The sequence below is a fragment of the Trachypithecus francoisi genome, unplaced genomic scaffold (genome assembly GCF_009764315.1).
Source record: "Trachypithecus francoisi isolate TF-2019V2 unplaced genomic scaffold, Tfra_2.0 Lachesis_group10, whole genome shotgun sequence".
Classification (NCBI taxonomy): Eukaryota; Metazoa; Chordata; class Mammalia; order Primates; family Cercopithecidae; genus Trachypithecus; species Trachypithecus francoisi.
The window spans coordinates 107564286-107591357 of record NW_022681455.1 but is presented as its reverse complement, the minus strand read 5'-3'; the positions used below and the strand labels follow the sequence as shown (position 1 = coordinate 107591357).

The window sequence follows — 27072 nt, the reverse complement described above, 5'->3', positions numbered from 1 at the left end:
GGCTAATTTTTTTCTTTTTTTGGTAGAGACAGGGTTTTGCCACATTGCCCAGGTTGGTCTCAAACTCCTGGGACCAAGCAATGCTCCCGCCTCTGCCTTCTCAAGTGTTGGAATTACAGTGTGAGCCACTGCACCCTGTCGAAATAATTCAGTTTTAAAAGTCAATCCAATCTGAATTTTCCTTATATAAATAAAGTCTGCTTTATCACTTCTTAATAGAAAATAGTCTTCTAGATTGCTGGTTATTATTTTTCTGAAAGAACTGGGAACTGATTAGCATTGTGGAAATCAGGGTAGAGAATGGATTCTTTATTTTTGTTAGAGATGAAGGTCTCATTATGTTGCCTAGGCTGGGCTGGAACTCCTGGAATCAAGGGACCCTCCTGCCTCAGTCTCCCAAGTAGCTAGGACTACGGACATGTGCCATTGGGATGACCCAGGCCAGACTAAGGATTCTTTCTTGAGAATTTTCACTTTGAATCTTAAACTTTTCACTAGGAAGTTTTTGTTTTTTGATCCCCTTTAAAGAAAATTCTTACATTTCCATATATAAATAACTACATGGGAAGAGACAACAAAGAAACAACAGTTTCTTTATATTCCTGTTACTATTTTAACTTTGTTAAGAAGGTTAATATCAGGGAAACAATTAAAAGACATTAATATCTGCTAATAATCAGGTGCTTTTACATTTTCGTTGTTTTTAAAGAGACAATGACTCACTTTGTCACCCAGGCTTGAGTGCAGTGGTGCGATCACAGCTCACTGCAGCCTCAAACTCCTGGGCTCAAGTGATCCTCCCACCTCAGTCTCCCAAAGTGCTGGGATTACAGGTGTGAGCCACAGCACCCGATCTGCTTTTACATTTTCTTTCAGTGTTTGTAATACGTCATCCCACAACTTTCTGGCCTCCATGATTTCAAAAGAAGTCAGCTGTTAATCTTACTGTGGTTCCTTTGCATGTGAAGAAACCTCTTTCTTGCTGCTTTCATGATTCCGTCTTTCAACAGTTTATAATGTGACTAGGTATGGATTTCTGTTTATCCTACTTTGTCCATTGAGCTTCTTGGACAATGTAAATTAACATTTTTCATCAAATGTGAGAGTTTCTGGCTATTATTTCTTTCTTTTTTTTTTTTTTTTTTGAGACGGAGTCTCGCTCTGTCTCCCAGGCTGGAGTGTAGTGGCCGGATCTCAGCTCACTGCAAGCTCCGCCTCCCGGGTTTACACCACTCTCCTGCCTCAGCCTCCTGAGTAGCTGGGACTACAGGTGCCCGCTACCTCGCCCGGCTAGTTTTTTGTATTTTTAGTAGAGACGGGGTTTCACCGTGTTAGCCAGGATGGTCTCGATCTCCTGACCTCGTGATCCGCCCGTCTCGGCCTCCCAAAGTGCTGGGATTACAGGCTTGAGCCACCGCGCCCGGCATTATTATTTCTTAAAATGTATCTTCAGCCTCTTTCTTTCCTCTCCCAAACTTTCATTACATTTACGTTAATATGTGTGCTGATGTCCCACAGGTCCCCAAATCTCTGTTCATTTTTCTTGTTTGTATGTCAGCTCTTATCTGCCATTTAGTCTGTGAACTTTTTGTTACTACTATACTTTCCAACTCCAGAATTTCTTTCTTTCTTTCTTTTTTCTTTCTTTTTTTTTTTTGAGATGAAGTCTTGCTCTGTTGCCCAGGCTGGAGCAGAGTGATGCGATCTTGGCTGGCTGCAACCACTGCCTCCTGGGTTTAAGCTATTCTCCTAACTCAGCCTCCTGAGTAGTTTTGATGGCAGGCATATGCCACAACACCCAGCCTGTTTTTTTTTTTTTCTTTTTTTGAGATGGAGTTTTGCTCTTGTTGCCCAGGCTGGAGTGCAATGGTGCAAACTGCAACCTCCACGTCCCGGGTTCAAGTGATTCTCGAGCCTCAGCCTCCCAAGTAGCTGGGATTACAGGCATGCGCCACCACGCCTGGCTAATTTTGTATTTTTAGTAGAGACAGGGTTTCACCATGTTAGCCAGGCTGGTCTTTAATTCTTGACCTCAGGTGATCTGCACGCCTTGGCCTCTCAAAAAGTGCTGGGATTATAGGAGTGAGCCACCGCACCCAGCCTCAACTCCAGAATTTCTATTTGATACTTCTTAATAATTTAGATCCGTTTATTGATATACTCTACTTGATGAGTCATTGCCATCATAATTTCCTTTAATATTAAAAGGAAAGAATTTTCCTTTAGTTCTTTGAGCATATTTATAATAACTACTTTGAAGTCTTTCTCACTAAGAACCAACATTTGCACCCCCTCAAAGACAGTTTATATTGCTTGCTTTTTCCCCTTTGTATAAGTCGTATTTTCATATTTGCATGTCTCATAACTTTTTGTTGAAAACTAGACAATTTAGGCCGGGCGCGGTGGCTCAAGCCTGTAATCCCAGCACTTTGGGAGGCCGAGACGGGCGGATCACGAGGTCAGGAGATCAAGACCATCCTGGCTAACACGGTGAAACCCCGCCTCTACTAAAAATACAAAAACTAGCCGGGCGAGGTGGCGGCGCCTGTAGTCCCAGCTACTCGGGAGGCTGAGGCAGGAGAATGGCGTAAACCTGGGAGATGGAGCTTGCAGTGAGCTGAGATCCGGCCACTGCACTCCAGTCCAGGCGACAGAGCGAGACTCCGCCTCAAAAAAAAAAAAAAAAAAAAAAAAAAAAAAAGAACTAGACAATTTAGATAATACACTGTAGCAACTCTGACTTCTAATCCTTGCTTTCAGCTTGTTGTTGACACGTGTTTGTTTACTGACTTGCCTGGACTAATTCTGAGGAGTCTGTTTTCCTCAGCAGTGCACAGCCTCTGATGTCACTGCTCAGTTTTTCTTTTTTTTTCCTTTTCAGAGAAAGGATCTCACTCTGTTGCCAAGGCTGCAGTGCATTGGCATGATCATAGTTCACTGCAGCCTTGAACTCCTGGACTCAAGCTATCCCTCCACCTCAGTGTCCTAAGTAGCTAGGACTACAGACACATGCCACCACACCTGGGTTTTTTTTTTTTTTTTTTTTTTTGAGACAGAGTTTCGCTCTGTCGCCCAGGCTGGAGTGCAGTGGCCGGATCTCAGCTCACTGCAAGCTCCGCCTCCTGGGTTTACGCCATTCTCCTGCCTCAGCCTCCCAAGTAGCTGGGACTACAGGCGCCCACCAACTCGCCCGGCTAGTTTTTTTGTATTTTTTAGTAGAGACGGGGTTTCGCCGTGTTAGCTAGGTTGGTCTCAATCTCCTGACCTCGCGATCCACCTGTCTCGGCCTCCCAAAGCGCTGGGATTACAGGCTTGAGCCACCGCGCCCGACCCTGGTTAATTTTTAAAACTGTGGAGATGGGGTCTCACCATGTTGCCCAGGCTGGTCTTTAACTCTTGGGCTCATGTGATCCTGCCATCTTGGCCTCCCCAAATGCTGGGATTATAAGTGTGAGTCATTACGCACAGTTGTCTTTTTAAGTCTTGCTTTCTGGGGGGTTGTCCCTGGATCAGCATAGTTCAGCTGTCAGCCAATGACTGGCCAGAGGTTTTACGCAAACACCTTGAGCCAGCAGACTTCCACCTTTTGCCACTGGACTTGTGCGTGGCTTGGAGAAATGCTTTCAAAGTTCAGGGAGTTTGTCAGTCTATCTTGTGTTCACCCAGGGAAAAGTAGCATGCAAGAGCCTTCTGTGTTCTCTTCAGAGCAGATGTAGCCTTGTACCTGCATACAGCTTTCTGGATGACATGAGTGTAATCTTAGTAGGGTCTACTTTACCTATCTCTTTCCCTGAATCTCCCTGATAAATTTCTGGCTGGTCTGCCATTTCATTGCTTTCTGCAACATTAGCTTTGCCAGATTGTTTGCAAATGAGACCTCTATCATTTTAAACAACATGCCTGCATATGGATTTTTTTTCCCAAGCCCTACTTTTAATAAAGTCAGCTCTCTTTTACAGGACAACAGATCTACCAGTGTTCATGGCTTACCCTGCCTGCCCAGGAACAACTTGATGGACCACACAGCTGGGGAATGGGAGCAGCTCCTGACTAAAATGCCACAGTCACTGATCTTACTGAGATTCAATAGCTTCCATGAGGCCTTAAATGGGTGTGGTTTGTTGTTGTTGTTTTTGAAACAGACTTTTGTTCTGTTGCCCAGCCTGGAGTGCAGTGGCACCATCTTGGCTCACTGCAATCTCTGTCTCCTGGGTTCGAGCGATTCTTGTGCCTCAACCTCCCGAGTAGCTGGGATTACAGGTGTGCACCACCACACCTGGCAAATTTTTATATTTTTAGTAGAGACGGGGTTTCACCATGTTGGCCAGGCTGGTCTTGAAATCCTGACCTCAAGTCTCAGGTGATCCGTCTGCCTTGGCCTCCCAAAGTGCTGGGATTATAGGTGTGAGCCACCACGTCCAGCTCTTTTTTTTTTTTTTTTTTAAACAATTTTTGTCAAGTTTTATCATTGCTTTCTGGGGAAACGACTTGTTGAGCTCCTCACTCGAGCATTCCAAAAGCACGGCTCCTACATTTTATTTTGAACTGTTTTTCCTTTTTTCCCTATTCATAATATTGTAGAGATCAAGAACAAATATTTTAAAGAACTACTGGCCGGGCGCGGTGGCTCAAGCCTGTAATCCCAGCACTTTGGGAGGCCGAGACAGGCGGATCATGAGGTCAGGAGATCGAGACCATCCTGGCTAACACGGTGAAACCCCGTCTCTACTAAAAATACAAAAAACTAGCCAGGCGAGGTGGCGGGCGCCTGTAGTCCCAGCTACTCAGGAGGCTGAGGCAGGAGAATGGCGTAAACCCAGGAGGCGGAGCTTGCAGGAGCTGAGATTGGGCCACTGCACTCCAGCCTGGGTGACAGAGTGAGACTCCGTCTCAAAAAAAAAAAAAAAAAAAAAAAGAACTACTTACTGGACTTTGAAGCCCCCACTGAGCAGATACGAATAACCCATGAAATTTAGAACTGCTGAAGAAAAAACTTTCCCAAAATCAGGATCAGAATTTGAGTCTCAACATTTTCAGGATTCCTCAATATTGCTTCGACATAATACTTTCTATACTTAAAGACTGGGTAAAATAGGTCCCCAGACAAAGGCAAGATTAGGGACTACAAATAAAGGGACCATGCTCAATAAAGCCTGACGTTACCCTACCTGGGCTCGCTCCTCATCAAACTCCAGACAGCCCATACCATCCAGTCTCTGGAGATCAATCCAGCCTTTCCAGATAACACAGACTCCATTCAGAATCATGGGAGCCTTCAAATACACCTAAGACACAGAAAAGGACGAAAATCATTGAAAAGCATCAGGCATATGAAAATAAAAAGATTAAACTTACTTATATAAACTCTGTAGAAAAGATGAATAAAATTATGATTGATTGATTGATTGACTAAGATGGAGTTTTGCTGTGCTCCCCAGGCTGGAATGCAGTGGCACGATCTCAATTCACTGCAACCTCTGCCTCCCAGGTTCAAGCAACTCTCCTGCCTCAGACTCCCCAGTAGCTGGGATTACAGGCGCTCAAGCACCATGCCTGGCTAATTTTTTTTTTTTGTATTTTTAGTAGAGATGGGGTTTCACCATGTTCCCCAGGCTGGTCTCGAACTCCTGAGCTAGGCAATCCGCCCGCCTTGGCCTCCGAAAGTGCTAGGATTACAGGCATGAGCTACCATGCCTGGCCAGACACTGTGATTTTTGAATGTTGGGTAGAAAGATGGAAAACAATTGGAAGCCACCACCCTCTGAAGAGAGCATGCACTGCTTCCCTCAACGTGGGTTCCTGGAGCCATGCAGGATCAGGCTCTTGATATTCCCTTCAGTTTTATAAGCTATCTCATAGATTCCTGATAATTAATCTTTTTTTCTTTTTATTTTTTTGTCTTGTTAGCCAGAGTTGATTTCTACTGCTTTTAACCAAAGAACCTGAACTGGTATAATATTTGCTATTATATCACATTAAGTAGTATGTGGTTATCTTTAGGTGTCCATAAATAATTTGCAACAAAACACTGCTATCCTTTATATGGGATTATGAAATTTAATTCAAGTTATTTCACAGTCTTTTATTTATTATTTTTTACTTTACCCAATATGCAACAGTAAGCTTAATCAGTCTTTTAAATACAGTAGAAAAGTTATAAGGTCACAGGGTTTGACTACATGTAGTATGAATCATTGATCTCGAAACTGGTAAGTTAACCCAAAATCTACTTCTTTCAATTCCCTGTTGAAATCCTTTTTTTTTTTTTTTTTGAGGCGGAGTCTCGCTCTGTCACCTGGACTGGAATGCAGTGGCCGCATCTCAGCTCACTGCAAGCTCCGCCTCCCAGGTTTACGCCATTCTCCTGCCTCAGCCTCCCGAGTAGCTGGGACTACAGGCGCCCGCCACCTCGCCCGGCTAGTTTTTGTATTTTTAGTAGAGACGGGGTTTCACCGTGTTAGCCAGGATGGTCTCGATCTCCTGACCTCGTGATCCACCCCTCTCGGCCTCCCAAAGTGCTGGGATTACAGGCTTGAGCCACCACGCCCGGCCGTGAAATTCTTAAATACTATAACAAAATCAACTAAGACAATAAGGCTAGGCACCAGTGGCTAATGCCTGTTATCCCAATACTTTGGGAGGCCAAGGTGTGAGGATCACTTGAGGCCAGGAGTTCAAGACCTGCCTGGGCAACATAGAGAGCCCTCACCTCTAAAAAGTTAAAAAATAAAAATAAAAAAATGAATAAACTTAACCAAGCATCTTGAATTATTTGTTTTTTTTTTTTGAGATGGAGTCTTGCTCTGTCGCCCGGGCTGGAGTGCAGTGGCCGGATCTCAGCTCACTGCAAGCTCCGCCTCCCGGGTTTTACGCCATTCTCTTGCCTCAGCCTCCGGAGTAGCTGGGACTACAGGCGCCCGCCACTTTGCCCGGCTAGTTTTTTTTTTTTGCATTTTTAGTAGAGACGGTGTTTCACCGTGTTAGCCAGGATGGTCTCGATCTCCTGACCTTGTGATCTGCCCGTCTCGGCCTCCCAAAGTGCTGGGATTACAGGCTTGAGCCACCGCGCCCGGCCGCATCTTGAATTCTTAATGGAAATGTGTTTATTCCTTTCACATAATACCTTTAGATAAGAAAATTAGTCAGACTTCCTATTGTATCACATCCAACAAGTATATCTGCTTATACATTAGAGAAATATCAAAAATGAGTATCCTAGGATATGGTAACATCTCAAGTCACTGACAAATTAAATATGTTCATTATACTTTATGCACTGAGGTTTAAAAAAGTACCAACAAATTTTAAAAAGATCTTTAAGATTGCTAAAACCAAAAGTATCTCCCATCTGGTGAACCTTCAGCTTTATGACAAAACTCCTATATCCTGGCTAGGTGCGGTGGCTCACGTCTGTAATCCCAACACTTCGGGAGGCTAAGGCGGGCAAATCACCTGAAGTCAGGAGTTTGAGACCAGCCTGGCCAACATGGCAAAACCCCATCTCCACTGAAAATACAAAAATTAGCCAGGCATGGTTGCAACCACAGCTATAATCCCAGCTACTCAGGAGGCTGAGGCAAGAGAATCACTTGAACTCGGGAGGCGGAGATTGCAGTGAGCTGAGATAGTGCCACTGCACTCCAGTCTGGGTGACAGTGGAGACAAAAAAAAAAAAAAAGAGAGAGAAAAAAAAGAAATAAAACTTCTGTTTCACATTTTCATTAACTTTTCTTCTGGAAAAACAAAAAGCAAACAAAAAAAAACACAGTTTCTTCATCATTCTTTTTCAAGTAAATAAATAACTCTAGAATAAAAATTGCTTTAGGTATACATCATACCCAAATTTAGATCATTTTGATCACCAAATTAATTCTCATATTGGCTCAAAATACAATTGTTCCCAAGAGTATCCACCCAGAAAGGATGGTGCTAACTCTATTATCCTGGGGTGAATATTTTATTGTGATAAACAATATAAGAGAAATTTATTACAGGTTCTACACTCTTTCCACTCCTAATACTACACCATTCTAATAGTTACTTTTAAAAACATAATTTTAGGGCTGTGTGCAGTGGCTCATGCTTGTAATCGCAACACTTTCGGAGGCCAAGGCAGGTGGATCACAAGGTCAGGAGTTCGAGACCAGCCTGGCCAACAAAGTGAAACCCCATCTCTACTAAAAAGACAAAAATTAGCTGGGCGTGGTAGCAGGCACCTGTAATCCCAGGTACTTGGGAGGCTGAGGCAGGAGAATCGCTTGAACCCAGGAGGCAGAGGTTGCAGTAAGCCGAGATGGCGCGACTGCACTCCAGCCTGGGTGAAAAGGCTAGACTCTATCTCAAAAACAAACAAATAAAACACATAATTTTAGGTGTTCTCTACCTCGTTTAACATGAGTTTCTGAATAAACCAGCATAGGTTAGGTTAATATTTACTGCATTGAACAAGATATTTTTAATGCAGAGGAAGCAGGAGTTCTTCAGTGAGTTTTCAAAACTGCAGATTATCAAATATATCTTTATTAACCAGGCTTTTCATTTACCTGCACCAAATGTATTTCCTTTGGGAAATCCAGTGCTTTGTGAGCTCAAATCTGGCATTATTTATTACCTGTTTAATTATATAAAAATTTGTAAAACAGTTTCTCATTCTGAGGAAAAGCTGGAAGCATCTTTTTTAAAAACTCCTTTCAGTAGTCTCTTCAGTCTCTTGGATTCTTTTTGTTTTAGAGATGTCTAATAAGAATAACTGACTGCCAATAATTATAAACACAATAAAAAATTACCTCTGAGATACCTTTAAAATAGTACTTATAGAATTTATGCCCTCTGGCTGGGTGCAGGGGCTTATGGCAGTAATCCTAGCCCTTTAGGAGGCCGAGGCAGGAGGTCAGGAGTTCACGATCAGCCTGGCCAACATGGTGAAAGCCCGTCTCTACTAAAAACAAAAAAATCAGCTGGGCGTAGGTGTACGTGCCTGTAGTCTCAGCTACTAGGGAGGCTGATGCAGAAGAATCGCTTGAACCTGGGAGGCAGAGGTTGCAGTGAACTGAGGTCGCACCACTGCACTCTAGCCTGGGAGACAGAGTAAGACTCTGTCTCAAAAAAATAAATAAATAAATAAACAAAAATTTATGCTTTCCTGGTATATATTTGTGTCATTCCCCTTCACTACTGAACCCAATCATTTCTGCTAAGGGCTGCAATGAACCACACTGAACCAATTTCTACTTACATTGGAAAATAACCAAAATACAAAAGGTTCCATTTCTCCTCCTATTTGGACCAAGGGAAATAGTCTTCCGTTACAACTGAAACCGTTTAACCACACATTTCCTTCTGTTCTGATAAGTGCTCATTCCCTTCCATACTGTGCATTTAAAACTCCACCAATGTGCACCAAATCAAACAAGTGACTATGCCGACCTCTGCTCAACCCCTCACAAAACCTAAAAACAATATCGCTTATTTCATCTCAGTGAAACGTGATCTACCATCTCTCATGAATATTTCCATCCAGAAATCTTCATTAATCTTAAATCCTGTTAGAAGGCTAACGGTGGACAGGGTAGCATGCACTGGGGGCTGTTGTTTCACCTATTAGCACACCTCATTATAAATTCTAATCATGAAGACATCTTTTCTAATAGCAAAGTCAACTTTACACCATTTTAATTGGATTTTATATTAGTCATCAATGATTTACATTCTTTAGAATTGAAGATTCCACAATCTCTTAGCTTATTCTTTTTTAAAAAATTATTATTATTTTTGAGACAGAGTCTCACTCTGTCTCCCAGGCCGAAGTGCAATGGCATGATCTTGGCTCACTGCAACCTCCACCTCCCAGGTTCAAGCGACTCTCCCTGCTCAGCCTCCCGAGTGGCTGGGATTACAGGCGCACGCCACCACGCCCCACTAACTTTTCTATTTTTAGTAGAGACAGGGTTTCGCCATGTTGGCTGGGCTGGTCTCTAACTCCTGACCCAGCCAGCTTATTCATATTAATGTCCATAGTCAAAAACATTTTCCTGGCTGGGCGTGGTGGCTCACACCTGTAATCCCAGTACTTTGGGAGGCTGAGGCAGGGCAGATCACCTGAGGTCAGGAGTTTGAAACCAGCCCGGCCAATATGGCGAGACCCCGTCTCTACTAAAAATAAAAAAAATTAGCCAGGTGTGGCGGTGGGCGCCTGTAATCCCAGCTACTCAGGAGGCTGAGGCAGGAGAATCGCTTGAACCCGGGAGACAGAGGCTGCAGTGAGCCAAGAAAAAAAAAAATTTCCTGGCCGGGCGCGGTGGCTCAAGCCTGTAATCCCAGCACTTTGGGAGGCCGAGATGGGCGGATCACGAGGTCAGGAGATCGAGACCATCCTGGCTAATACAGAGAAACCCTGTCTCTACTTAAAAATACAAAAAACTAGCCGGGAGACGAGGCGGGCGCCTGTAGTCCCAGCTACTCGGGAGGCTGAGGCAGGAGAATGGCGTAAACCCGGGAGGCGGAGCTTGCAGTGAGCTGAGATCTGGCCACTGCACTCCAGCCTGGGTGGCAGAGCAAGACTCCGTCTCAAAAAAAAAAAAAAAAAAAAAAAAAAGAAAAAAAAAATTTCCTTATAAAATTACCAAACTTTTTTAAAGCCAATTTATTATTTATTTATAAATGTTCTTTCACAACAAAGAAAACCAATGATCTATTTTGGGAAAATTCTAAATGGTTTCAGAAAATGTGTAAAATTCTTTGTTTTACGAGATGGAGTTTTGCTTTTAACGCCCAGGCTGGAGTGCAGTGGTGCAATCTTGGCTCACTGCAACCTCCACCTCCCAGGTTCAAGGGATTCTCCTGCCTCAGCCTTCTAAGTATCTGGGATTACAGGCGCCCACCACCACGCACCGCTAATTTGTGTATTTTCAGTAGAGATGGGATTCCATCATGTTTGTCAGGCTAGTCTTGAACTCCTCACCTCAGGTGATCCGCCTGCCTCAGCCTCCCAAAGTGTTGGGATTACAAGTGTGAGTCACCGCGCCCAGCCAGAAAATGACAACAATTTTTAATCAAGACTAATGTCTGCAATTATAATTAAAAATAATATTTAGATGATCCTAGTGATTTATTTAGATGTTCTCATTCAAATAAATACAGTTTTATGTGTACATCTTCAAAGTAAATGCTTGGTGCTTTCATGTATTCATGAATACCAAACTTCAAAGTATAAAGAAAATAAAATTCTGTCTCTTAACAGTTTGGCATTTTATAATGTAATTCAATAATGTCATTTAATACACAGTGAAATGCTTCTGTCAAAAAAAAAAGTCATTTAAGCACAAAGACAGTTTTTCACTGAAAATGATTCCTTATTTAAAGTTATTATTCCTTATTTAAAGTTATTATTCCTTATTATTCCTTATTTAAAGTTATTATTCCTTATTATTCCTTATTAAATTAGTTCCTTATTTAAAGTTATTCCTTATTTAGAGTTATTATTCTAATAACTTTAAAAATAAAAGTTATTAGAATATGAATTAGGGATTAAACCCATTGTCCTAGAACAATGAAATATTTTATACAAAATGAATTTAAAATGGGTAAACAGATGCAGCTAACCATACATGAGAAAAACAAGAAAACAGTTTATCTTTCCAAAAGTAAAATATCACAAATATGTTTGAGACTTCACAGAAGGTTAAAAAGTGACTATAGTTTCATATCTTGTGTTCTTCTGAAAAAGGGGAAAGCTAGTTCAACACAATTTTTAATCATCTCAAGCTCTAAATATAAGTATGTGTGATGTTAGATTCAATCTAAATCACACATGGTATCACCTAATTTTCATTCTGTAGCTTTAAATTTCCCACCACTAATCCAGTAGAGCTTCAGCAAAGTATGTTTGTACCATCAACTGTGGTATCACCTATACAATGGAATATTACTTGATCATAAAAAGGAATGAAATGTTTATACACACAAAAACACAGAATGAACCTTGAAAACACAATACTAAGTGAATGAAGCTACGAAAAAAAGGCTACATATTATATGAAATGTCCAGAAAGCTGGCCGGCGTGGTGGCTCATGCCTGTAATCCCAGCACTGTGGGAGGCCAAAGTGGGCGGATCATCTGAGGTTGGGAGTTCGAGATCAGCCTGACCAACATGGAGAAACCCCGTATCTACTAAAAATACAAAATTAGCTGGGCGTGGTGGTGCATGCCTGTAACCCCAGCTACTCGGGAGGCTGAGGCAGGAGAATCGTTTGAATCTGGGAGGCGGAGGTTGTGGTGAGCCAAGATCGCGCCATTGCACTCCAGCCTGGGCAACAAGAATGAAACTCCGTCTCAAAAAACAAATAAACAAAAACAAACAAACAAACAAAACCCCAGAAACATCCACAAAGCTGAATCTAGAGCGACAGAGCGACAGAAGGTAGGTAAGCAGTTGCCAGGGGCATAGGGGAGTAGCAAATGAGGAGTAATTGCTACTATGTATGGGATTTCTTTACGGTGTGATGAAAATGTTTTGAAATTAAATAGTAATGATGGCTGCAGAACTCTCAATGTATTAAAAACCAATGAAATGTACACTCTAAAAGAGTGAATTTTATGGTATGTGAATTATATCTCAATGAGCTGTCATTTTTAAAAGTTTGCTGCCAAGCATGGTGGCTCACACCTGTAATATTAGCATACTTTGGGAGGCCACAGTGGGAGGATTGCTTGAGTTCAGGAGTTCAAGACCAGTCAGGGCAACATACTGAGACCTCATCTCTACAAAAAATTAGCCAGGTGTGGTGTTACACACCTGCAGTCCCCGAAACTCTCTGCAGGCTGAGCAGGGAGGATCACCTAAGCCCAGGAGGTTGAGGCTGCAGTGAGCCATGATCGTGCCACTGCACGCCAGATTGGGCAACAGAGCAAAACTCTGTCAAAAAAAAAAAAAAAGAAAAGAAAAGAAAAATGAAAAGTTTGCAACAATTTTTATCTGCCACATGTAAATGACATCTATGAGATATCCAAATCAAGATTTTGAGGAGGCAGTTACATATGGGATTCCAGCATTCTGAGAATAGATCTGGGCTGTTATGAATCTGGCAGCCATCAACAATAGCATGGTATTTAAATATAGAGGAAACAAAGAGACCCCGGAGCAAGCAGGGGAAAAGAAGGGGACCCAGGAAGAATCTGGAGGAAGTCCAACTTTTAGATGGTTGAGTAGAAGAAAAAACCCCAGCAGAGCAGGCTATGAACAGCCGGTGAAGAAACCTGTAAGGAGCGCAGGTTAAAGGTTGTCACAGGTCCCCATTTAAAATTTCCCCTTTGTTGGCTGCATTAGATGGAGTTCAGAAAACCTGCAGGGGTTTGGGCTTACAGATATGTTTCAAGAAGACCAGAAACTTCTCTGTGCAAAAATGTGTTTGAGACCATGTGCATTTTTCTAATGAAGTCCACTGCTTTCATTAGATGCTCCAAAGGGGTGTGCAAGGCAAAAAGGATTCAATTATGATAGAAAAACTCCATTTTTCCCTTTCCCTCATAGACACAAAGATCTTTCTAATACACAGCCTGAGATGGTAAATGTTCTCTATTTAGTAAATGAACCAAACTTAAGTATCTCAATATTACTAATCCTGTGTTTTGAAATTTAAGTATCAAAGGAATAACCTAAGTCAACTTCTCATGTATTAACCTGTACAAACAGTTCTTTGAGGGTCTGGAAGGTACTTATTCTATGAATATCTAAATTTGGAATAAGCAGTGACATCCTTACCTGTCTTTTCCTCTACAATACTATGTAACTTACAGAAAAGATCATGGTTTCTAGGTAGCCGAGATGAGAGAGAGGAAATTGAAGGTACAAAGGGATAGCAAAGTTCCCTTTTTTGAGTGATTCTAAAGAAAAGAATTTCAAGGCAATTAAAACAGAGTAACTACAGATTTGCAAACAAGACCCCCACGCACATCAGTACTGAGTCATTAAATCAATACACACAGAAACCAGGTGTCAAAGCTACTGAGAAAAGCAAGAAGCTGAAACTTCACTGTCAAAAAATTCCTTTTGACTGGAAAGGATATCTCACTTCTCTGTAATAAGCTGTTAGAGCTTAAACACTTGTGGCTCTAGTCTATAAACTGATATCTTAAGAAAACGTAAGAAGGTGTGATCATTCATTACTCCTTAGGTTCTCAGTAAATATTTAAATACTGATTAATAGAAGAACAGAAAACAGCTAGAATTTAGAATTTTTTTCTTGTAAGTTTCCAATAATAATTTCCATTTGAAAAGATCCACCTGTTCAACAAATGTTTATTACATAGGTTGGGCGTGGTTCACGCCTGTGATCCCAGCACTTTGGGAGGCTGAGGCGGGTGGATCACTTACTAGGAGTTCAAGACCCAACCTGGCCACATGGTGAAATCCCATCAACACTAAAAATACAAAAATTAGTTGGACATGTTGTCATGCACCTGTAATCCCAGCTACTCAGGAGGCTGAGGCAGGAGAATCACTTGAACCCAGGAGACAGAGGTTGCAGTGAGTCAAGATAGTGCCATTGCACTCCAGCCTGGGCAACAGAGCAAGACTCCATCTCAAAAAAAAAAAAAGATTTGAGTAACTAGTGTGATGTCATATTCATGAATGGAAAGACTACAAATGACAATTTATCCCAAAGAAATCTTAAACGAAATTCCAATGAAATATCTGAAATATCAAAATAATGTTTTTTAGAATTTAGGAAGTCTACAGTTCACATAAAAGAATCAGGCCATCCATGAAAAATTAGAGAAAGAATAATTTTTTGTTCTTTCAGATATTAAAACATAACACAATCAGTAAATATATAGGAGTGCTGTGGCAGTCAGCTGTAACTTAATGGAACAAAACCAAAAAATTCAAAAATGAAACCAAGCATATAAATACTTAATATAGGCCGGGCGCGGTGGCTCACGCCTGTAATCCCAGCACTTTGGGAGGCCGAGGTGGGCAGATCACAAGGTCAGGAGATTGAGACCATCCTGGCCAACACGGTGAAACCCTGTCTCTACTAAAAATACAAAAATTAGCTGGGTGTGGTGGCATGCGCCTGTAGTCCCAGCTACTCAGGAGGCTGAGGCAGGAGAGTTGCTTGAACCTGGGAGGCCAAGGTTGGAGTGAGCTGAGATCATGCCACTGCACTCCAACCTAGCGACAGAGCGAGACTCTGTCCAAAAAAAAAAAAAAAAGGCCTGCTAGAATCCAGGCAGGTCTGCTGATCGTTGACCACCAAAAACAAGCATCCCTCACCACCAAAAACAAGCATGTTACATGGGATGTTTATACTACACTGTTAATGGGAAAAGACACAATACTAGGTAAAGAAAATGATTAAGCCTATGTGCGCACGCACACACACACAGACTTGCCATTGTTATACTCTATCAAGTCTATACAAACACTGAATTAGTGAACACTAACCACTGTTCCTAAGGGAAATGCAGAGGTAGGTTCCTTCTAGCCTAACATCTTCCTCAACTGATCAATACATAATCTTGTTTTATGTATGCTTCTGTTCAGACACTGTCTTCAATATATATTGCTGATTCACTAACACTGAACTTATGGCTGACAGCACTGTAACTCATGACTGAAGGGAACTTAGCTAACATACACATTTTCTCCATAAGGCACATTACGACCTTCTTGCATTTAAGGAATGACAGCACTTTAACATTATCCTTGTGGGCCATTTTAAACAGTGAAATCACCAACAAAAATCACAAAATGAAAAATGTGAAGAGACCTTGAAAAAGACATGTATTTACAGCATAAAAGCTGAGACAAGAAGGCAGCACACCACTTCCGTTCTACCTCAACTGGGAACATGCTCTGAATGTGACTCATTTTTTTGCCACTCTGTACAAGTTTGCGCTTGGCCACCAACAATCCTCGTTCTTTGTGGATTCTGTATCTGCAAATTCATCCACCACAATTTCTTTGTAAACTCAAACTCAATACTCACAGCGCTTTCACAGTGATTCACAAATATGCCCACGTGCACTGTGTTGTGTTGTATTGTATTTCACTCTGTCATCCAAGCTGGAATGCCGTGGTGCAATCACGGCTTACTGCAACCTCAACTCGCTGCCTCTCAAGCAGTTGGGACTACAGGTGCGTGCTACCATGTCCAGTTAATTTTTACATTTTTTGTAGAGATGGTGGTCTCATTATGTTGTCCAGGCTCGTCTTCAACTCCTGGACTCAAGCAATCCTCCCGCCTTGGCCTCCCAAAGTACAGAGATTACAGGCGTGAGCCACTATGCCTAGCCATATATGCTTTGTTTTGTTTTTTTTTTTTTTGAGACGGAGTCTTGCTCTGTCGTCCAGGCTGGAGTACAATGGCGCAATCTTGGCTCGCTGGAACCTCTGCCTGTCCAGTTCAAGTGATTCTCCTGGCTCATCCTCCTGAGCAGCTGGGACTACAGGCACCCACCACTATACCTGGCTAATTTTTGTATTTTTGGTAGAGACAGGATTTCACCATGTTGGCCAGGCTGGTCTCAAACTCCTGACCTCAGGTAATCCACCTGCCTCGGCCTCTCACAGTGCTGGGATTACAGGCATGAGTGAGCCACTGTGCCCGGCCATGTATTCATTTTTAAAAGAAAGAAAATATTATCCACTATGCTTACCTCAAAACAGCATGGGAAGAGTGAAAACAAAATGTGCTTTGGAATTAAAAAAAAAATGTGAGTTTAAATTCTAGCTCTATTAAATGTGCCTGGGGCAAAGATTTCTTACATATAAAAAAATCGGGTTAAATAATACTCCTTCATAGGTGACAATAAAAATCAGACAGCTCAACGTACATAAAAGTTGTGAAACATAGAGAACATTACAGTAACAATGACAGTAATTTCTTTCCAAAGGAGAGACACTGTTTTTTCCCTGACAATGAAGAGTTGTTCCTACCCACAGACCAATGAATGAATCAGCCAACAGTAATACTGGGATGGCCACAGGCACCCAAGAAAACAAGATATTCCACTGAAGAAGTATGTACTCTGTCGTTTGCTGTAATCATTTCTGTAGTCTATTCAACAGATTCCTTTAGAAGATACTTGGTTCTGACTCATCCTCCTTTAGCCACACGCACCTCCCTGTTCATAAATGCACAGTCAGCTGCTCAACTGCCAGATAATCTCTACAGTCACTCAATCTTGTTTGCCTCTGAATTATAACTGGGTTGCATGTATGGGTAAAAATGGCTTCTTCTATAGTGAATTAATGTAATTTACCAATCTTCTTATAGCTCAAAAGAGAAATCATAAAATGAAAAACTAAAGAAAGTGTCTGGAGTGCGGTGGCTCACGCCTGTAATCGCAGCACTTTGGGAGGCCGAGGCAGGCGGATCACGAGGTCAGGAGATCGAGACCATCCTGGCTAACACGGTGAAACCCTGTCTCTACTAAAAAAAAAAATACAAAAAATCAGCCAGGCATGGTGGTAGGTGCCTGTAGTCCCAGCTACTATGGAGGCTGAGGCAGGAGAATGGCGTGAACCCGCGAGGCGGAGCTTGCAGTGAGCCGAGATGTGCCACTGCACATCCAGCCTGGGTGATAGAGCGAGACTCCGTCTCAAAAAAAGACAAAAAAGAATTAGATTTAATTTTAATAGATTTAATAAACTGTGTGTATATACAAATATAAATACATATTCAATAAATGGATACTAAGACTTTTGTCAAGAATAAATTAGACCTTCCCAAAAGTCCTAAAAATGTATCAACATGCCACCCAATATGCTTCTCCACATAATTATTTTAATTTGGTTTCACTGTATTTTTCTTTTCTTAAATGAAAAGCTGAGCCAAGATAAATTCTGACTTTCCCACTTCACTTGCAGTCCCCATTTCCTCTGAAGCGATGTAAAGTGGTAAATATCTACCAGCTAGATTCTCAGATAAAATGCACCCAATAAACAAGAAGGGGATACTAACAAAAAAGGAACATTTGTAGCACACACGGAAAAAACAGGTCAGTGAAACCCCGTCTCTACTAAAAAAAAAATACAAAAAATTAGCCAGGCATGGTGGGGGGTGCCTGTAGTCCCAGCTACAGCAGGAGGCTGAGGCAGGAGAATGGTGTGAACCCAGGAGGCGGAGTTTGCAGTGAGTCGAGATCGCGCCACTGCACTCCAGCCTGGGCAACAGAGCGAGACTCTGTCTCACGAAAAAAAAGAAAGCTCTATTTGAAATATAAATATGATAGTAGAAATTAAGACCCAATAAAATACTTTGAAGATAAAGTAGAGGAAATCTTCTGGAAGGTAAACCAAAAAGACAAAAGAGAAAATAAGAAAATAAGATTAACAGTATCATTCCTGTGGGTCTAACATCCAAATAGTAGATGTTCCAGAAAAGAACAGAAAAAATATAAGAAAGGAAGTCATCAAATAATATAAGAAAATTTCCTTATGAAGGACACAGCTGGCCGGGCGCGGTGGCTCAAGCCTGTAATCCCAGCACTTTGGGAGGCCGAGACGGGCGGATCACGAGGTCAGGAGATCGAGACCATCCTGGCTAACACGGTGAAACCCCGTCTCCACTAAAAAATACAAAAAAACTAGCCGGGCGAGGTGGCGGGCGCCTGTAGTCCCAGCTACACAGGAGGCTGAGGCAGGAGAATGGCGTGAACCCGGGAGACAGAGCTTGTAGTGAGCTGAGTCCGGCCACTGCACTCCAGCCTGGGCGACAGAGCGAGACTCCGTTTCAAAAAAAAAAAAAAAAAAGAAGGACACAGCTGCCATACTGTAAAGGGCTGGCAAGTACCCTGCACAAGGAATGACTGTGGACTGACACTAGGTTACATCATAGATAAATACCAAAACATGGAGACAGGAGATTTTACAAACTTCCAAAGATGAGGGAAATTGGTCACAAACAGATCAGGAAACAGAATAACTTCAGAGATGTTCAACTGCAACATTTAAACCAAGACAATGAAACAAGGCCTTCTTAATGAAAATAATCTCTAACCTCAAACTCTAGAATAAGACAAATTTACAATAAAGTATGGTAGAATAAAGACACTTCAAACATGCAAGGACTCTGTTATCCACAAAGAGACTGTAAACCAAGAAACAGGAAGACAGAAAAATTGAAAAAGAAACAAAAACAAAAAAAGAAGCCCCTCACAGCAGAAGATGAACACAGAAGCCAGTATGAAAGCAGTGCACTGGATATAGAGGATCAACAGTCTAGATTCAAGAGACGGACATTCTTTTCTTTTTTTTTTGAGACGGAGTCTTGCTCTGTCGCCTAGGCTGGAATGCAGTGGCCGCATCTCAGCTCACTGCAAGCTCCGCCTCCCAGGTTTATGCCATTCTCCTGCCTCAGCCTCCCCAGTAGCTGGGACTACAGGCGCCCGCCACCTCGCCCGGCTAGTTTTTGTATTTTTTTTTTTTTTTAGTAGAGACGGGGTTTCACCGTGTTAGCCAGGATGGTCTCGATCTCCTGACCTTGTGATCCGCCCATCTCGGCCTCCCAAAGTGCTGGGATTACAGGCTTGAGCCACCGCGCCCAGCCGAGACAGACATTCTTAAGGATGGTCATCACCAAGATCCTGAGGGCAAAATGCTCATATATAAGCCTTCCCCACTGCTGGGACCAGCTAAGAACACTTATTTGAGCTGACAGAGGCGATGTGCTTTGACTTACTCCTGTGAAAAGAAGGTCGGTCTGGAATGAGACATCAATTTTGACACAAGAATTAAAAAAAAAAAAAAAAAAAAAGGATAAAAGGTGGTAAACGTCATGGTGAGCCTAGAAGCAGAAAATACCAGAGCAGCTAATTCCCTCTGACCATATTCCTCCAGATCTCTGGCACACTAAGCAATGGTTTTACAGTGTGCCAGATGCCCTAACTCCAGTGTGAGCCCTAGGTTTCCCATAATCCACTCATGACTCTGCTCACGAGCTTCCCCAGGAAGGCTCTAAAAATTCACAGGGAAGCTGAATCCAGACTTGACCCTAAGATTCTGTTCAGCTAATTTTCTAGGAGCTGCATCTGAAAGTGACATTAGAAGGCCAGGCGCAGTGGCTCATGCCTGTAATCCCAACACTTTGGTAGGCTGAGGAGGGTGGATCACGAGGTCAGGAGATTGAGACCATCCTGGCTAACATGGTGAAACCCCGTTTCTACTAAAAATACAAAAAATTAGCCGGGTGTGGTGGTGGCAGATGCCTGTAGTCCCAGCTACTCAGGAGGCTGAGGCAGGAGAATTGCATGAACCCAGGAGGCGGAACTTCCAATGAGCCAAGAAGGTGCTACTGCACTCCAGCCTAGGTGACAGAGCGAGACTCCTCTCACAAAAAAAAAAGAAGTGACATTAGAGTTCTTTGTTTACACCGCCCTGAAGTGTGTGCTTCCTATTTTCATGTTTTTAAAAACGAAACAATGCATTATTCAGTGATACATGCACAGGAAATAAAATGACAAAGAAAAGTAAGGGAATAAATACATTAATCAGGATAATGATTATTTTGTGGGGGCAGACGAGTTGAGGAAAAGAACTCTAAAGTTTTCTTTTCCTTTTTTTGTTTTTGGAGATAGCATCGTGCTCTGTGGTATGAACACAGCTCACTGCAGCCTTGATTTCCAGGACGCAAGGGATCCTCCTGCCTCAGCCTCTCAAGTAGCTGGGCCTACAGGCCTGTGTCACCACACCTGGCTAATTATTTTATTTTTTTGTAGAGATGGGGTCTCACTTTGTTGCCCAGGCTGGTCTGTAACTTCTGGGCTCAAGCAATCCTCCCTCCTTGGCCTCCAAAAGTGCTGCAATTATAGGTGTGAGCCACCATACCCGGCCAACTGTGGAGGCAGTGCTATTCAATAGAAATATATAATGTGAATCACAAATGCAAGCCACATTTGTAACTGTAAATTGTCTAGCAGGCATTTTTTTTTTTTTTTTTTTTTAAGAGACAGGGTCGCCCTCCTTCACCCAGACTGGACTGCAATGGCACCATCACAGTTCATTACAGCCTTGAACTCCTGGGCTCAAGCAAACCTCCCACTTCAGCCTCACCAGGAGCTAGGACTACAGGCACATTCCACTATGTCCAGTCACTTAAAAAATGTTTTTATTTTCTAAGGACGAGGTCTCACTATGCTGACCAGGCTGGTCTCAGACTCCTGGCCTCATGCAATCTTCACACCTTGGCCTCCCAAACTGCTAGGATTATAGGCATGAGCAACTGCACCCAGCCTAGTAGGCATTTTTTAAAAAGTAAAAAGAGGTGAAATTAATTTTAACGATGTTACTTAACTCAAAACATCTAAAACTTTCAACATGGTATCAAGTAAGCAATATCTTGGGTCAGGCACAGTGGCTCACACTTGCAATCCCAGCACTTTGGGAGGCTGAGGCGGGTGGATCGCTTGAGCTCACAAGTTCGAGACCAGCCTGGGCAACGTGGGAGGATGGCTTGAGCCTCGGAGGCAGAGGTTGTGGAGAGCTGAGATCATGTCACAGAACTCCAGCTTGGGTGATAGAGCCAGAACTCATCTCAAAATACATTATCTATTCCTACTGCTATATGTATATATATATATATTTCTATTGCTATATGTATATATATTCCTATTGCTATATATACATATATTCCTATTGCTATAGAAATACATACACACACACACACACACACATATGCCTGTAGCTATTGCTACAGGAATATATATACACACACACACACATACACATATATATATGCCTGTAATCCCAGCTACTCAGGAGGCTGAGGCAGGAGAATAGCTTAAAACCCAGGAGGCGGAGGTTGCAGTGAGCCAAGATCATGCCACTGCACTCCAGTCTGGGCAACAGAGCAAGACTCTATTTCAAAAAAAAAAAAAAAAAATCACCAAAATCATATAATACATTTAACATAGACTTGAAATAAGGCTCTCAGCTTAAATGTTTTACCTATATATGTTGGTCATTTAGACATTTCTCAGGTTTTACATAAAAGTGGCAGGTTATGCTATTCATGACACTTAGAAAACTAATTCAGTAAATTGACACAAACAGGTACAAAAACACACTGCGAAACAAATCCAGAAAAAGTAAGTATAAAACTGGATCCATATATATATATATAATATATATATATATTACATTATTTTGGATATATATTTTGGATCCATATATATATAGCAATACATTGTATTATTTTTGTTTTTCATCCAAGTTTCAAAATCTGGTCTGTGCTTTTTCACACACATCACATGTGAATTCACACTAGCCACATTACAAGTGTTCAACAGTCACATGTGTGGCCAGGCGCGGTGGCTCAAGCCTGTAATCCCAGCACTTTGGGAGGCCGAGACGGGCGGATCACGAGGTCAGGAGATCGAGACCATCCTGGCTAACACGGTGAAACCCCGTCTCTACTAAAAAAAAAAATACAAAAAATTAGCCGGGCGAGATGGCGGGCGCCTGTAGTCCCAGCTACTCGGGAGGCTGAGGCAGGAGAATGGCGTGAACCCGGAAGGCGGAGCTTGCAGTGAGCTGAGATCCAGCCACTGCACTCCAGCCTGGGCGGCAGAGCGAGACTCCGTCTCAAAAAAAAAAAACAAAAACAAAAAACAGTCACATGTGGATTGTATAACAGCTACCACACTGAACATGAGTCCTAATATACGTATGTTCATTTTATTATTATTCCTAAAATGTACATTTTTTATCTATTCTAAGACATGTCTAACAAATGAAAAATGATTTAGAATTCCTAAAAGGAAAAATGCATCAAGTACAGTAGTCCCCACCTAGTCACAGTTTTGTTCTTCATGGTTTGTTACTCCCACGGTTACTAATCACGGTCCAAAAATATTATATGAAAAATTCCAGGGCCGGGCGCGGTGGCTCAAGCCTGTAATCCCAGCACTTTGGGAGGCCGAGACGGGCGGATCACGAGGTCAGGAGATCGAGACCATCCTGGCTAATACGGTGAAACCCCGTCTCTACTAAAAAAAATACAAAAAAACTAGCCGGGCGCTGTGGCGGGCGCCTGTAGTCCCAGCTACTCGGGAGGCTGAGGCAGGAGAATGGCGGGAACCCGGGAGGCGGAGCTTGCAGTGAGCTGAGATCCGGCCACTGCACTCCAGCCTGGGCGACAGAGCGAGACTCCGTCTCAAAAAAAAAAAAAAAAAATTCCAGAAATAAACAATTCGTAAGTTTTAAATTGCACTCCTCTCCAGAGAGATGAATCATCTCTTTGTCTAGCACATCCATGCTATATAAGGAACGTGTCCATTAGTTACTTAGTAGCCATCCTGCTGCAGTATGGCAGTGCTTATGTTCAAATAACCTTCATTTTACATTTATTACAGCATATTGTTATTAGTGTTCCACTTCGTTTTTTTAAACTTTTAATTTTTTTGGAGACAGGGTTTTGCTCTATTGCTCAGGCTAGAGTGTCATCACTCAATCATAGTTCACTGTAGCCTCAAACTCCTAGGTTCATACAATTCTCACACCTCAGCCTCCCAAACAGCTAGGACTACAGGTGCATGCCACCATACCCGGCTAATTTTTAAACTTTTTTGTATGGACAGGGTCTCATATTGCCCAGGCTGGTCTCAAACTCCTGGACTCAAGCAATCCTACTGCCTCGGTCTCCCAAAACACTGGGATTATAGTTGTGAGCAGCCTTGCCTGGCCATATTCTACTTTATTATTAGTTATGGTTGTTAATATCTTACTGTGCCTAATTTATACATTAAACATTATCATAGGTATATATGTATCTATATAGGAAAAAACAGCACATATATAGGATTTGGTACTATCAACAGTACAGGAATCCCCGAGAGTCTTAGAATATATTATATATATAAAAAAAAGTCTTAGAACATAATGCTATATGTATATAGATGACATATATTTTATATATTAGATATATGATATATATAATGCATATATGATAATTCATACATAATAGATTATATATAATTAAATATATACAATTATATGTAATTTATATACTATAAATTATATAAATTATATATTAGACATATAATTATATATTAGATATTAGATATATTTTATATATACATATATAAAAAGTATAATCTAATATGTATAATTTATATACATATATCAGTAGAGTACCTTGGTGGGCCAAAATAACTTTAAATAAGGCTTCGGAAAGTGGTATGTGGAGTTTGCATCAACTTACCTAATGATTACTTATTAGCAGTAGTGTAGTATACAAAGAACAGACTTGGTGGTAAAAAAAGAAGTAGGTCGGGGTCCTGGCTCTACCAGGAAACAGATAACATGACTTTTGAAGGTTTACTTAGCCTCTCTGGCCTCAGTTTCCACAGCTGTAAAATCAAGCTATCACCAGATATGTTCTAAAATTAAACACTTCTATACAGTGCAGTATTAAGATAATTAGTGATGATGTAAACCATCTACCACAGTGTCTGGTGGTGGCAATCACCATAAAAACTGCTTTGCAGTTTTCAAAAAGCATTTAAAATGGTTCATGGGAGGCCAAAGTGGGAGGATCATTTGAACCCAGCCAGGAGTTTGAGACCACCCCAAGCAACATAGTGAGACCCCTTCTCTACAGAAAGTAAAACAAAACAAAACAAACAGCTGGTGCAGTGGCATGTGCCTACAGTCCCAGTGAGGTGGAAGAACCGCTTGAGCCGGGGAGGTGGAAGCTGCAGTGAGCCATGGTTGTGCCACGGCATTCCAGCTTGGGCAACAGAGCGGAGACTGTCTCAAAAATAGCATGGGGCAAGGCACGGTGGCTCACGCCTGTAATCCCAGCACTTTGGGAGGCCAAAGTGGGCAGATCACCTGAGGTCAGGAGTTCGAGACCATCCTGGCCAACATGGCGAAACCGTCTCTATTAAAAGTACAAAAATCAGCTGGGCATGGTGGCGGGCTCCTGTAATCCCAGCTACTCAGGAGGCTGAGGCAGGAGAATAGCTTGAACCTGGGAGGCAGAGGTTGCAGTGTGCCGAGATTTCACCACTGCACTCCAGCCCGGCAGACAAGAGACTCCGTCTCTAAATAAATAAATAAATAATAAACAAACAAATAAACAAATAAATAAATAAATGGCCCAGAGCTCTGAAATATTCACAAATTAGATAATGGCGATGGTTGTGACTATATTAAAAACCACTCAGTGGCCAGGCGTGGTGGCTTACACTTGTAATCCCAGCACTTTAGGAAGCCAAGGTGGGCAGATCACCTGAGGTCAGGAGCTCGAGACTAGCCTGACCAACATGGAGAAAACCCGTCTCTACTAAAAATACAAAACATTAGCCAAGGATGGTGGCACATGCCTGTAATCCCAGTTACTCTGGAGGCTGAGGTAGGGAACTGCATGAACCCGGGAGGTGGAGGTCGCCGTGAGCTGAGATGGCGCCATTGCATTCCAGTCTAGACAACAAGAGTGAAACTCCATCTCAAAAAAAACGAAACAAAAAAAAAACAAAAAAAGGCTGGGTATGGTGGCTCACACCTGTAATCTCAACACCTTTGAGAGGCCGAGGCGGGCAGATCACATGGTCAGGAGATCGAGATCGTCCTGGCTAACATGGTGAAACCCCGTCTCTACTAAAAAAAATACAAAAAAATTAGCCAGGCGTGGTGGCAGGCACCTGTAGTCCTAGCTACTCGGGAGGCTGAGGCAGGAGAATGGCGTGAACCCGGGACATGGAGCTTGCAGTGAGCCAAGATCATGCCACTGCACTCCACCCTGGGCAACAGAGCGAGACTCTGTCTCAAAAAAAACAAACAAAAAACACCATTCAGTTGTGCAACTGGTGAATTAAGATGCTGACTTTCGTTTCAATTTTTAACTTTATGTAATACCTTATTTTAATATTTTATAAATAGCTTTTTAAAAAGTGAGTATAGTCTCACTGAGAAGAAGTGTTAGGAAGAACCAAAAACCTTGATTCTCTCCCCTGGTCAACTGCCCGAATTTTCTTTTTTTCTTCATATCCAATGTTTTCATACAGAATATTCAGGATGAATATTTTAACCTTGGCCAATACACTTAAGGAAAATAAGAAATCTTTTAGGGTTTTTTTTTTTTGTTATTTGTTTGGAGATTGGGCCTCGCTCTGCCACAGGCTGGAGTGCCATGGTGCGACCTCTGCTTACTGCAACCTCTGCCTCCCAGGCCCAAGCAACTCTCCCGCCCCAGCCTCCCGAGTAACTGGAACTAGAGACATGCGACACCATGCCTGACCAATTTCTGCATTTTTATTTTTATTATTATTTGTTGAGATGGAATTTTGTTCATTTCCCAGACTGAGTGCAGTGGCGCAATCTTGGCTCACTGCACCCTCTGCCTCCCAGGTTCAAGCGATTCTCCTGCCTTAGCCTCCAGAGCAGCTAGGGACCACAGGCACCTGCCACCACGCCCAGCCAATTTTGGCATTCTTAGTAGAGACTTCACCATGCTGGCCATGCTAGTCTTGAACTCCTAACCCTAGGTGATCCACCCGCCCTGGCCTCCCAAAGCACTTGGGACCATAGGCGTGAGCCACAGCACCTGGCCCAGTAAAAAATGGCCCAGAAATGTTCTGGATAGCAAAGGGATGGAAACTCAGGACTAAAAACCTGGTGTGAATAAACAATATCCCAAAAAAACAATTGAGAGGGTTCTCCCAAAGGGCTCATTACTTAGAACAATGTTCTGCAAACGGGGCCACACAATTATTAGAAAATATGATTGTTGTTATACAGAACAAACTTTGAACATCTATGATATGGGCAGAAGATTTGTTTATTTGAAAATATCTAAATTCTTCTAATGTAAATGTCGAAGTCACAAGTTTCTATGCCATCCTTTTGTTTTAATCTGAAGGTTAACCTGCCTTTACATCTGAAGTTTTAAAACACAAGAAGGCGGCCGGGCGCGGTGGCTCAAGCCTGTAATCCCAGCACTTTGGGAGGCCGAGACGGGCGGATCACGAGGTCAGGAGATCGAGACCATCCTGACTAACACGGTGAAACCTCGTCTCTACTAAAAAAAAAAAAACTAGCCGGGCGAGGTGGCGGGCGCCTGTAGTCC

General features: G+C 42.3%; 1 protein-coding gene across 4 annotated transcripts in view; it reads right to left on the bottom strand.

Moving 5' to 3' along the window:
- The window catches only part of CBFB (core-binding factor subunit beta), an 82393-nt gene that overhangs the window by 33752 nt on the left and 21569 nt on the right, over nt 1–27072 (bottom strand). For all 4 annotated transcript variants that reach the window (XM_033218728.1, XM_033218726.1, XM_033218727.1 and 1 more), the window contains one exon: nt 5169–5285. In XM_033218728.1, the coding sequence (XP_033074619.1) occupies nt 5169–5285 (117 nt within the window). The remainder of the gene's footprint in view (nt 1–5168; nt 5286–27072) is intronic.